The 13,716-nt window shown below is 44.9% G+C and overlaps 1 protein-coding gene across 2 annotated transcripts in view; it reads right to left on the bottom strand.

The window, feature by feature from the left end:
• The window catches only part of LOC126267306 (uncharacterized), a 66,154-nt gene that overhangs the window by 8,496 nt on the left and 43,942 nt on the right, over positions 1 to 13,716 (bottom strand). For both annotated transcript variants that reach the window (XM_049972393.1, XM_049972392.1), the window contains exon 4: positions 8,717 to 8,897. In XM_049972393.1, the coding sequence (XP_049828350.1) occupies positions 8,717 to 8,897 (181 nt within the window). The remainder of the gene's footprint in view (positions 1 to 8,716; positions 8,898 to 13,716) is intronic.

The raw sequence follows: 13,716 nt of genomic DNA, 5'->3' as shown, positions 1-13,716 counted from the left end.
GAAGGGCCAAAGAAATTGGTACAGGCGTGCTTATTGAAAGACGGAGATATGTAAACAGGCAGAATACGGCGCTGCGGTGGGAAAAGCCTACATAATACGACAAATGTCTGGCGCAGTTATTAGATCGGTTTCTGTTGCTACAATGACAGGTTATCAATATTTAAGTGAGTTTCAACTAGGTGTCACAGTCGGCACACGAGCGACGGGCACTGCAACTCCGAAGCAGCGATGATGTGAGGATTTTCTTGTACGACATCAGTAATCCAATAAAAAATCCAATCTCCGACATTGCTACGTCCGTAAAAAGATCGTGAAAGAACAGGCCCAACGACGACGGAAGAGAGTCGTTCAGCGTAACAGAAGGGCAACGCTTCTGCAAATTGCAACAGGTTTCAATTATGGGCCATCAGCAAGTGTCAGTGTGCGAACCATTCAACGAAACATCAACGACATAGGATTTCGGAGCCGAAGGCCGACTCGTGTACCCTTGATGACGGTACGGCACAAAGCCTTACGTCTCGCCTGGGCCCGCCAACGTCAATGTGGGACTGTTGACGACTGGATATATGTTGCCTGGTCGAAAGAATCTCGTGTCAAATTGTATTGAGCGGATGGACGTGTACGGGTATGGAGACTATCTCATGAATCTATGGGCCCTGTATGTCAGCATGGGAATGTTAGAGCTGGTGGACGCTCTGTAATGGTGGGACGTGTCTGCCTGGACTAATATGCGACCCCTGATACGTCTAGATACTACTCTTAAAGGTGATACGTACGTAAGCATCCTGTCTGATCACCTGCATCCATTCGTGTACGTTGTGCATTCCGACGGACTTTCTCAATTCCTGCATGACAATGGCACACCCCACACCTCCAGAATTGCTACAGAGTAGCTCCAGGAACAGTCTTCTGAGTTTAAACTCTTCCCCTGACACCAAACTCCCCAGACATGAACGTTATCGAGCATGTCTTGGATGAATCACAACGTACTGTTCAGAAGAGATCTCCACCCTCTCGTATTCTTACGGATTTATGGACAGCCCTGCAGAATTCCTGGGGTCACTTCCCTCCAGCACTACTATAGACTTTAGTCGAGTCCGTGCCATGTCGTGCTGCAGCACTTCTGCGTGCTCGCGGGACTCTACACGATTTTAGAGAGTTGTATCAGTTTCTCTGTCTCATCAGGGTACTCATTTCATTTGTTGAACAATTGAACACAAGGCAGTGTATTACAAATCAATGTTTCAAGGCCTCACAGTAACGTTTAAGAATTGTGTAGTAAGTACGAGGAAGTGTTTGAGCAAGGTTTAGAAAAGGCTATAGTCTTTGAAGCGCACATTACTGTGAAAGACAATGCGAAATCAAGATTTTTTTCGCGCACAGCCTGTCCCCCATACAACACGCGAGGAAGTAGCTGAAGTACTGTAAATATGTAAGACAGTTGGGCTATTCATCCCGTTTCTGCAATCTAGTGGTCATCTTCCATGGCCATTCTCAAGAAGTCTTCAGGTGGTTTAGTCTGTGTACTGATTTTAAAGCAACACCAAACCAACAAACTGTCGTGGATTCTTTTGCTATTTCACGTCTGGAGGAATTTAAGGAGAATCTGGGAGAGAGTTGATATTTTTCAAATAAAGATTTGTGTGAGACCTATTTTCAGGCTGGCCGGTGTGGCCGAGCTGTACCAGGCGCTGCAGTCTGAAACCGTGCGACCGTTACGGTCGCAGGTTCAAATCCTACCTCGAGCATGGATGTGTGTGCTGTCCTTACGTTAGTTAGGAATAAGTAGTTTTAAGTTCTAGGGGACTGATGACCTTAGGAGATGAGTCCCATAGTGCTCAGTGCCATTTGAACCATATTTTCAGCTGCCACTGGACGAGCAGTCGAAGCAATACTTCGTGATAAGCTCTCACCTAGGTTGTGTTCCAGCATAAAGACTACCGTTTGGCCTGCCGAAGTGGCCGTGCGGTTCTACGCGCTGCAGTCTGGAACCGCGAGACAGCTACGGTTGCAGGTTCGAATCCTCCCTTGGCAATGGGTGTGTGTGATGTCCTTAGGTTAGTTAGGTTTAACTAGTTTTACGTTCTAGGGGACTAATGACCTCAGAAGTTGAGTCCCATAGTGCTCAGAGCCATTTGAACCATTTTGAACTACCGTTTGGTATAGCTTCACCTTAGGAAGAACTGTACTACATAGGTCATTTAATTAATGCACGAAGTATTCATTCTATTGAATCACAGTTGGATGCGTTTATAGATCTGCGCAACATTAAGGAGCTCCAGTCAGTGGTGTGGATGGACGCATAGTACATCAAATTTATTGCTAACTCTGTGCAAATTGCTACACTGCTCAACTGCCTGCGCTGGGAAAATGTTCCTTTTGTGTAGCCCAAAGAGCTCCAGAACGCATTAACCGAAGCATTGTTCAGTCCTCGACGTCTCATTCACTTCGACCCAGCTAAGCAGGTTATGGTAGCTGTAGACAGACCTTACAGGATCGGGGCGGTGCTCTCCCATAAAATTGTTTATTACAGTAGACCTATAGTTTTTGTCGAGAAATCTCGTAACAAAACATTGTGTAACTACAGCCAGACTGGAAAAGAGATACTCTCCTTATCTATGGTATTAGAAAATTCTACCTATATTTCTACCGTCACAAGGTCTGCTTGCCGACAAATAACATAAATAAGCATTTAACAATATTAAACCAAAGACTGACTGAACTGGCAAATTCCGCAGGAGGAAGTGAAATGAAAGATTCTGTCAGCTTAAAAGACATTAGTTAAGAAACATAAGCGTGAGGAGCACACGTGATGAGTCCGATGTTGTCAGTAGGCCGTATGATAACAAAATTAAATCATACACTCATCAGTCAGACCAATATAACCATCACCCTAACAGTCAGTATGTGCAGGGGGCGAAGAGCTCTGCGGCGATTTCAGTCATATCCCAGATGTGTTTCATCGGGTTCAGATCTGTCGGATTGAGGGGGGGGGGGGGGGGCACCTCACCAGCTGGAACTTGCCTCTGTGTCTTCGAACCACTCCACCACAGTACTGGCCTTGTGACATGACGCTTTCTATTGTTGAAAAATGCTACTGCCATCGGGAAAACAGATCGTTATGAAGGGAAGTACGTGGTCTCCAACCGGTGAAGGCTACTCCTTGGCCATGATGGTGCCTTAGCACAATGGAGCAGTCGCCAGCTTGTCCATGACCCGCAGTACATGTGTCAAGGAGCTGTTCCCCTGGAAGACGACGCATTCGCGACCTCCAATCGGCGTGAACATTATGACGAAGGCATCGGGGTTCTTCAGGTCCTGCAGTGCTCTGCCGCCGCCCCAACGTCCAATGCCGATGGCCGCTTGCCCATTTCAGTCGAGTTGTCAATGTCATGTTGTTCACAGCGGCAAAAGCCTGGGCCGTCGGTTACGGAGGTCCATCGTTAGGGGTGCAGGGCGCACTGCGTGGTCACACATAATTTTACTCTGCCCAGCATTAAAGCCTGATGTTCGTTCCGACACAGTTCGCCGCCTTTCCTGTTAATCAGTCTGCCCGTCCTACGACCTCTGACATATATAATGAGGGGTGTCCGCCCAACCCCTGAACGTGGTTTTACATTTTTTTCGCCACGTGTTGAATACACTCATGCAGTACTCCTCGAACACCCCAAAAGTCGTACAGTTTCCGAAATGCTGATGTTGAGCCTCCAGCCTTCACAATCTGGCCTCGGTTAAACTCACACAACACACCTTCCCCATTCTACACACGGATAGACACTCACTGATACTACATGCACCATGCACACATTCCTCGCCAGGTGACTCTGGTATCGCCTGAACTTTTATATATATAGTACATCGGTGATCATAATGTTCTGAGTGATCGGTGTATGTATAATTAAGGTGAGGATGGCCAATGACCTCTTCAGTGCTGTTGCACACCAGGTTCGATCTCTTGTGGGAATCATGGAAATGCCACGAGTAAAAAGGGAAATGAGCAATGGACGCTACATCAGAAGTGTGTTGGTAAGGTTAGAATTTGGGTCTGACATGAGGCGTACTAACGACGTCCGCGCAGTTGTGCTGACCACGGTGTGTTAGTGGTCAGAGCATCTGCTTAGTAAGCAGGAGACTTTGGTTAAAATTCCTTTCTGGCAAGAATTTTGACATTCCCAATTGATGCATATCCATACCCTCTGACATCCATTGTCGTCAATTCCTTTGTGCCTCAAGTGATATTGATTTCACGAGCCCATTCTGGAACACACGATTGTTGTTAGAGGTTGGCACATAAAAAATGTTTTCTTTTGTTGTCCTCACTACATCCGAATTTGTTTTCTTTTATTTGTCTTGAAGGTCTTCCGGAGGCCATTGTCTAGGGCAATGGACCACAATTAACCTCAGCCTATTTCCAAAAGTTTTGTTCCGCCCATTTCATACATCATTTGACCACTGTACCTTTCCATCCTCAGTCTAGTAGTGAAGCTGAACATTTTGTTTCAATGTTCAAACGTCACACGAGAATACTCCATTTCCCCACACACGGGAGCAAGTTTTACAGATTTTCCTGTCGTCATATCACACTATGCAACGTGATGGGTAGTCGCCAACTGAATTGTTACATGGTCGTAGACACGTTACCCTGTTTCATCTTATGCGGCCACCATGGAAACAAAGTTTCGGCTGCAGAATGAGGTCTTCTACAAAGGATTTGCACAGAAACAATGTTGGCAGCACCGAGGGGATGCGAGAGCCTTCCAGACGTTCTTCTTAGTTCAGACAAGTTTGTCTAAGCCTGCAGGGGTGACATCAAAACGAGAGATGGTGTTCTTGTTCGTATATTATTGATTTTGACGCAGAATGCCTATCCTCGGACCGAGTACGTCGGCCTAGCCCACACCAACAATCGGATCTGTCTCTCTGCAAGTCGCGGGTTGCACAATCCACGTAGTTGGTCATGGGGGTTAATGGCTCGCCGCCGCCCCTGATGTCACCACTTATGGGCGCCTGTCCAGCAGGCTGAACCGATGTCCGCCCCCAGAAGTGTCTCGTACCGCCACAGATAACCACATTGTTGTTCAAGACACCACAGTGTCTGCGTGTCTGGATGCAAGTGTGCAAACTGCGACTGTTTCTTCGTCCAGTGTTTCTGGTCACCACAATTTGGTGTGGTCCCTCTTTACCCTCGCTGTGTTCTCCACTGTGTCAGCATTCATTTATTACCCCATCCCCTCCTCACTCTCGTCAAAGCCACGTGCATGCTTCCTGCACGACGACGGTGCGAAGGTGTGGTTGGCGGGGAGCGGCTGGGACGTGATGTCGTCCAAAGAACAAGGCGGCAAAGCAAGGTTGGCACCTCCCAACGAGCCCAAAGAAAACAATAGTCGCTGCATGCCGTCTCTTTAGGTCGTACCAAAGAATGATGTGTGTGTCAGCGTAGTGACACCTCCTAGAGATATGTTACGCCACTGGATTCGATAGTCTAGTTGCAGCTAAACAGAAGGGAAGTTCACCTCAAATCTCAGTCACCGAGTAAAACGACAGCATATACTTCGCCAGTATGTTAGACATCTTAGAATCAGTTTCGTGTCGGCGCGAAGTTTCAAAACATCCAGAGAGTCATAATGGTATTTCCCAAAATATAAGAAACTTGTGGAGATAGCAAAAGTATACATATAAATAAATGTAAACGAACATTTATGCAGTATGCTGGAAGTTAGTCATATTTCATGCCTTAGAGTTCCACATAAAGCAAACCAAAGAACGCAACGTTGAACAGGGGAACGTATTTTCTCTCAGCACAACAATTAAAGTTTTCGGTGACCGAAAAGTTGTTCGATATTGCGCAGGGTGGCCATGCATATGTAACCTGTCGTTTAGCATATATCTTAATTTTCCATCTTTCATTGTATAATGTCATGTTGCCCGCTTTTTGACGTCCACCCCTCCCACTTACATCTTGTGTAATAAATTGCTACAGAACTGAAACTATCTGGCAGATTGAACTGTATGCCCGAGCGAGTTTCGAACTAGGGACCTTTGCCATTCGCGGGCAGGGGCTCTACCGACAGTCGGTAGAGTACTTACCCGAGTAAGGCAAGGGTCCTGAGTCTCGGTTAGGCACACAGTTCAATCGGCTAGGTAGTGGTTTCACTCTCATTCTGCTGAAAACGTAATAAAAAGCAAAATAAATGTAAAAACAGGCCTACAATCATTTCTCCTTGACCACTTCATCTCTCCTACAAATAAAGTTTTAACTGAAAGTGGATCATATGAAGAAAAAAAGTGCAAGAATGAGACGTGAGTGTACCACTGGTTACACGAGCAGTATTGACACATTCACTGCACCATGTAGGACGGCCTTTTTATGTTCCACTGCGCCACTGATTTGGATCTAAGCGCTATGTTTGGTACTCTTGTCAGCCACGTGAGCGAAGAGACCACCGACGTGGCGGTGCTGGGGAGAGGCGCGAACGGTGGCAGACAGTTGGACTGAAGTAGAGAGGACAGACACCTCCTGGAAGCTAGCGCCGAGTCTGTAGGAGGGGCTGTCTGCACGCCGTCTAAAATTCAGCGAGGGGGAACAGAGGGCTATGGCGGCAGCTGAGGCTGGGAACTGGACCGGTGCATAGAGATAGACAATCAAGGGACCTTATGGAGAGACCCAAAGGAGAGCAGTTCTGGTGGTAGGTAAGTCCAAGACTCTAAGTTGGCGTGTGCAGCGACACAAAACGGACGTGGTCATCACGTGCAGCGCTGGAACTGTCGTGTTGACTGCAGCCTGGTGGAGCGGGTGCTGGCCGCGCGGGATTAGCCGAGCGGTCTCGGGCGCTGCAGTCATGGACTGTGCGGCGGGTCCCGGCGGAGGTTCGAGTCCTCCCTCGGGCATGGGTGTGTGTGTTTGTCCTTAGGATGATTTAGGTTAAGTAGTGTGTAAGCTTAGGGACTGATGACCTTAGCAGTTAAGTCCCATAAGATTCCACACACATTTTTTGGAGCGGGTGCTGTTTTCTTCAGTCACATGAACTCTGTTGGTGGTAGGCGAGGAATTGTTTCAGCAGATTGCAAGGACCTCAGCGAGAGTGCGTTGGAGTTAATATCGGCATCCTGGTGATTTTGTGTTCAAGTCGAGTGACAGATTTACGTAAAAATGTGCATTAAGTGACGTCAGTGATAGCTCGCTTCATCCAGAAGTTGAGATCGCTATGGATGGCTGGCCTGTTGTGCGTGAGACAGTGATAAGAGGATATTGTGTCGTAAGCAAACTGGTTCATGCAGTGCTCGTGATTATGCAAACGTAACTTAGAATCTTCTCACAACTGTGGATCTATTCCATACTCCTTAGTTATTTTGTTGATTCACTACAGATCCTGAAACTGAAACTGTGGTTCATCCATGTATACTGCGAATTTCTATATTAATATATTCTCAATATATACTCTAAGACAAACAAAAAAGAACGACTCACTACGGAATCGATAGATGCGATGTGCATGTAGACATAAACAAATGATTATGATTTCAGAAATTTTTTATGATTACTCAACAGAAATGCTTCAAACTTGTGAGAGTTAATAACACATGGGTCTACCTCTGACCCTTATACACGCTGTTATTCGGCTTGATATTGATTGACTGAGTTATTGATTGCCTGTCTGAGGGTTATCGTGCCATGTTCTGTATAATTAGCAGTTACATCGTCAAAATCCAAAGCTGGTTGGACGGCTCTGCCCACAACACTCCGAACGTTCTCAGCCGGGGAGAGTCTCGCCGACTTTGCTGGGCGAGGTATGTTTAGGCAAGCATGGAGATAAGCACTGAAAACTTTCGCCATTTGCGGGCGGGAACTACATGCTGAAGTTTAAGAACAGAATGGCTTGGCATGATTGGCAAGAGCGCAGGGCATGGAATATCGACTACGTAACACTGTGTTATAAGGGTACCGCAGATGACAACCAGAGGGGTCCTGTTACCGAAATAAATGGCACTCCACACCGTAAATCCTGGTTGTCAGGCCCTATGGCGGGCAATATTTAGGCTGGTATCACACCGAGTCGCACGGCTGGTCATCAACGGAAACCACTCAACTTGAGCCAGTGAGATTTAAGTTTTGTGTTGTACATAAATGAATATTTACTTTTACAAAACGTTGATATTGTCATAACAGTTGGAGGCCACAGGCTTCATAATGTAGTGTTACGCTTTTGTTCGGATTTCCCATTTGTGACTATGTATGATGGTTTGGTATTAATTACTGTCAGCATTTCAAGAAGGTATTTCGCATTAAACTATATTTTGTTGAAGTTTATTCGGGCCTCAAGGAATATTTTCGTTTCAATACTTTTTTTAGATCTGTTTAAAATGTTTTTTTACGGTGAAAAAAGGGGTACAAAAATACTGTGTCCCATGTGTGCACAACCCCAGTCCGAAAACCTCAATCACCAAGTTAATTCTATTATATTGCATCTAGACCACTGTTTCGAGACCTTTAAGCGGCCAGTACTAACAAAAATATCGTGTGTAATTGGCCTCTAAACTGACGCGGATTAGCGATTTTGATGAACTTTATGTACGAAAGACATGAATAAAAATTCATTAATTGTGTGTGACATCTTATCATGAGTCCCCAAGTTTACACACACACCCATGCCCGAGGGACGCCTCGAACCTCCGTCGGGACCAGCCGAGACGAGAGTAGGTATATTTTTTTGCTCACCACAGTCTCCTGGTCCGGGTCCCTCAGTGGCAGGCACCTCCTCGAGCCGAGGTCGTACGTCTCGAGCCAGTTGCACTTCTCTAACAGCGGCGACACGCCTACACGATCGCAGACAAAGAACAATTCGCAGGCGAACCAAACGGATGCCACACCTTCCTCGAGGCACTCCAACCTTCTGACCCTGGAACAATATAAGAGAGGACGACATGTGTTGTTGTGGTCTTCAGCCCTGAGACTGGTTTGATGCAGCTCTCCATGCTACTCTATCCTGTGCAAACTGCTTCATCTCCCAGTGCGTACTGCAGCCTAAATCCTTCTGAATCTGCTTAGTGCGTTCATCTCTTGCTCTCACTATACGATTTTTACCCTCCACTCTACCCTCCAATACTAAACTGGTGATCCCTTGATGCCTCAGAACATGTCCTACCAACCGTTCCCTTCTTTTAGTCAAGTTGTGCCACAAACTCCTCTTCTCACCAATTCTATTCAATACCTCCTCATTAGTTATGTGATCTACCCATTTAATCTTCAGAATTCTTCAGTAGCACCACATTTCGAAAGCTTCTATTCGCTTCTTGTCCAAACGATTTATCGTCCATATTTCACTTCCATACATAGCTACACTCCATAAAATACTTTCAAAAACGACTTCCTGACACTTAAATCTATACTCGATGTTAACATATTTCTCTTTTTGAGAAACGCTTTCCTTGCCATTGCCAGAATACATTTTGTATCCTCTCAACTTCGACCATCATCAGTTATTTTGCTCCCCAAATAGCAAAACTCCGTTACTACTTTAAGTGTCTCATTTCCAAATCCAATTCCCTCAGCATCACCCGACTTAATTCGACTACATTCCATTATCCTTGTTTTGCTTTTGTTGATGTTCATCTTATACCCTCCTTTCAAGACGCTATTCATTCCGTTCAACTACTCTTCCAAGTTCTTGCTGTCTCTGACAGAATTACAATGTCATCTGCGAACCTCAAAGTTTTTATTTCTTCTCCATGGATTTTACTACCTACTCCGAATTTTTCTTTTATTTCCTTCACAGCTTACTAAATATCGAGATTTAATAACATCGGGGAGAGGCTACAAACCTGTCACTCTCCTCCCCACCACTGCTTCCATTGCATGCCCCTCGACTCATGTAACTGCCATCTGGTTTCTGTACAAATGGTAAACAGTCTTTCGCTCCGTGTGTTTTACCCCTGCCACCTTCAGAATTTGAAAGAGAGTATTCCAGTCAACATTGTCAAAAGCTTTCTCTAAGTCTATAAACGCTAGAAATGTAGGTTTGCCTTTTCTTAGTCTAGCTTCTATGATAAGTCGTAGCGTGAGTATTGCCTCACGTGTTCCAATATTTCAACGGAATCCAAACTCATCTTACCCGAGGTCGATTTCTACTGGTTTTTCCATTCGTCTGTAAATAATTCCTGTTAGTATTTGCAGCCGTGGCTTATTAAACTGACAGTTCGGTAATTTTCACATCTCTCGACACCTGCTTTCTTTCGGATTGGAATTATTATATTCTTTTTGTAGTCTGGGGGTATTTCTCCTGACCCTAGAGTTTGGTCAGATCTGGCTCTCCTAAGGTTCAAATGGTTGAAATGACTCTGAGAACTATGGCACTTAGCTTCTGAGGTCATCAGTCCCATAGAACTTATAACTACGTAAACCTAACTAACCTAAGGACACCACAAACACCCATGCCCGAAGCAGGATACGAACCTGCGACCGTAGCGGTGGCGCAGCTCCAGACTGTAGCGCCTAGAACCGCTCGGCTACTTCTGCCGTCGCTCTCCTAAGGCTATCACTAGTTGTAATGGAATGTTGTCTACATCCAAGGCCTTTTTTTAACTCAGGTCTTTCAGTGCTCTGTCAAACTCTTCACGCAGTATCATATCTCCCATTTCATCTTCATCTACATCCTCTTCCATTTCCATAATATTGCCATCAAGTACATCGCCCTTGTACAGACCCTCTATATATTCCTTCCACCTTTCTGTTTTCCCTTCTTTACTTAGAACTGGGTTTCCTTCTGAGCTCTAGATATTCATACAAGTGGTTCTCTTTTCTCCAAAGGTCTCTGTAATTTTCCTGTAGGCAGTATCTATCCTACCCCTAATGAGATAACCCTCTACATCCTTGCATTTGTCCTCTAGCCATGCCTGTTTAGCCATTTTGCGCTTCCGGTCGATCTCATTTTTGAGACGTTTGTATTCCTTTTTGCCTGGTTCATTTAGTGCATTTTTCTATTTTCTCCTTCGATCAATTAAATTTAACATTTCTTCTGTCACCCACTCATTTCTACTAGCCCTCGTTTTCTTACGTATTTGATCCTCTGCTGCCTTCACTACTTCATCCCTCAAAGCTACCCATTCTTCTTCTACTGTATTTCTTTCCCCCATTGTTCTCAGTTGTTCTCTTGTGCTATCCTTGAAGTTCTGTATAACCTCTGGTTTAGTCAGTTTAGCTAGGTCCCATCTCCTTAAATTCCCACCTTTTTGCAGTTTCTCCAGTTTTAATCTACAGTTCATAACCAATAGATTGTGGTCAGATTCCACATCTGCCCCTGGAAATGTTTTACAATTCAAAACCTGGTTCCTAAATCTCTGTCTCACCATTCAACAATCTATCTGAAACCTGTCAGTATCTCCAGGCTTCTTACATATATACAACCTTCTCTTATGATTCTTGAACCAAGTTTTAGCTGTGGTTATGTTATACTCTGCGCAAAATTCTACCAGGTGGCTTCATTTCTTACCCCCAATCCATATTCACCTACTAAGTTTCCTTATACCCGTGTCCTACTATCGAATTCCAGTCACCCATGACTATTAAATGTTCGTCTCCCTTCACTATCTGATTAATTTCTATTATCTCATCATACATTTCTTCAATTTCTTCGTCATCTGAGGAGCTAGTTGGCATATAAACTTTTAGTAATGTAGTAGGTGTAGGCTTCGTGTCTATCTTGGCCACAATAGTGCGTTTACTATGCTGTTTGTAGTAGCTTACAGGGACTCCTATCTTTTTTTTCATTATTAAACCTACTCCTGCGTTACCCCTATTTGATTTTGTATTTATAATCCTGTATTCACCTGACCAAAAGTCTTGTTCCTTCTGCCACCGAACTTCGCTAATTCCCACTATACCTAACTTTGACCTATCCATTTCCCCTTTTTAAATTTTCTAACCTACCTGCTCGATGAAGGGATCTGAGACTCCACGCTCCGATCCGTAGAACGTCAGTATTCTTTCTCCTGATAACGACATCCTCCTGAGTAGTCCCCGCCCGGAGATCAGATTGGGGGGTCAATTTTACCTCCGGAGTATTTTACCCAAGAGTACGCCATCATCATTTAACCAAACAGTAAAGCTGCATGCCCTCGGGAAAAATTACGACTGTAGTTTCCCCTTGCTTTCAGCCGTTAGCAGTACCAGCACAGCAAGGCCGTTTTGGTTGTTGTTGCAAGGCCTGATATGTCAATCATACAGGCTGTTGCCCCTGCAACTACTGTAAAGGCTGGTGCCCCTCTTCAGGAACCACACGGTTGTCTAAATGATAGACACCGCCAGCTGTACAAGCCAACGATTCAACACAAGCGGGGAAGTGAAACGTACCGTGCACAAAGAAAGCCCACACAACTCTATGCAACAAGCAGCCAGTTTTATAGTCAACTTTAGCAGTAATATGACGACTTGGTAAGTTACAGGTACGCAGATACTGTTGGTGGCCCATCAGATTTCCGCAAAGATAATTTACACCGGTATCACCTCTCCACTAACATTTTCCAATACCGAAGCAAGAGTTGCCGCTACTGGTACAAATTTATCGGCAGTCTTTCTCCCCGCCAAGACAATTGCAGAGGTTTCTTTTCCCAATCGACTTCACATAGCGCTTTTTCCGCCTCTGCACGAAAAACTGCTACCCTACAGTCGCTTTCCGTCTAGTGTCTCCCTGATGTGATCGTACCAGTGGGTATTGCACCCTGACGTACAGGTGTTGCAGACCCGCATCCTGTGACGCCTAGATTCGAACACTAACTCGTAGAGGTGACAGTAGAACGTCCTGTGTTGGTCACCATGATAGTGTTGGCGTGATATGGCTCCACTACTTGTTAAATAACAAAGAAAAAAAGCCTTCATCGTCTTTTCGTGACATATTCCGAGGAAGAAGCAATTTTATTGTTGACTCTTCCTGGAACGTAAGCTCTCGGAAGCTGACGTTGGCTTAGCACGCTTCTCATGTTTTCGAATTTACCAAACGAACCTTCAGCGATACGTGTTGCGACTTTTTCGATCTTCTCTGTTTCCTCCATGAATCCTATCTGTACGGATCCCAGACTGGCAAAAAATATGTAAGTATCGGTCTAACGCGGGTTCTGTAGGGTACCTCTTTCGTGGGTGGACTATACTTCCTGAAGATACTTTCAACAGAACTTAGACTGTCATCTGCTTGCTCACAGTTTGTTTGAATACAGTCCCAGAGATTTATTGGATGAGACTGTTTTCAGTGATTATGCTGCCATCGAGTAATCATAAAAAAATTGGTCTTCCTCGTTATTTATACGTAATAGTTACATTTGCTTGTATTGATATCACAATATCAGTTTCCTGCAAGAAGTGTTCACGTAACTTCAGTGTATTAGCACACTTCATTGCTGTTTGTTGTGTGGTCTTCAGTCCAAAGACTGTTTTGATACAGCTCTCCATGCTACTCTGTCCTGTGGAAGTCTCTCCAACTACGAGTAACTACTGCACCATATATTCTTTTGAATATGCTTACTCTATTCATCTCTTGGTATCCCTCTACCTTTTTCTCCCTGCGCTTCCCTCGATACTAATTGGTGATGATGTCTCATAATGTGTCCTACGAACCGAACCGGTATTCTAGTCAGTTTGTGTCACAAATTTCTTATCTCCCCAGTTATGTTCAGTAACTACTGATCTATGCATCTAACCTTCAGCATTCTTCTGCAGCGCCACATTTC

Source organism: Schistocerca gregaria, chromosome 4 (genome assembly GCF_023897955.1).
Source record: "Schistocerca gregaria isolate iqSchGreg1 chromosome 4, iqSchGreg1.2, whole genome shotgun sequence".
In the NCBI taxonomy this organism is placed as follows: domain Eukaryota; kingdom Metazoa; phylum Arthropoda; class Insecta; order Orthoptera; family Acrididae; genus Schistocerca; species Schistocerca gregaria.
Note: the sequence above shows the minus strand (reverse complement) of the source record. Positions and strands in the feature narration are given on the sequence as shown.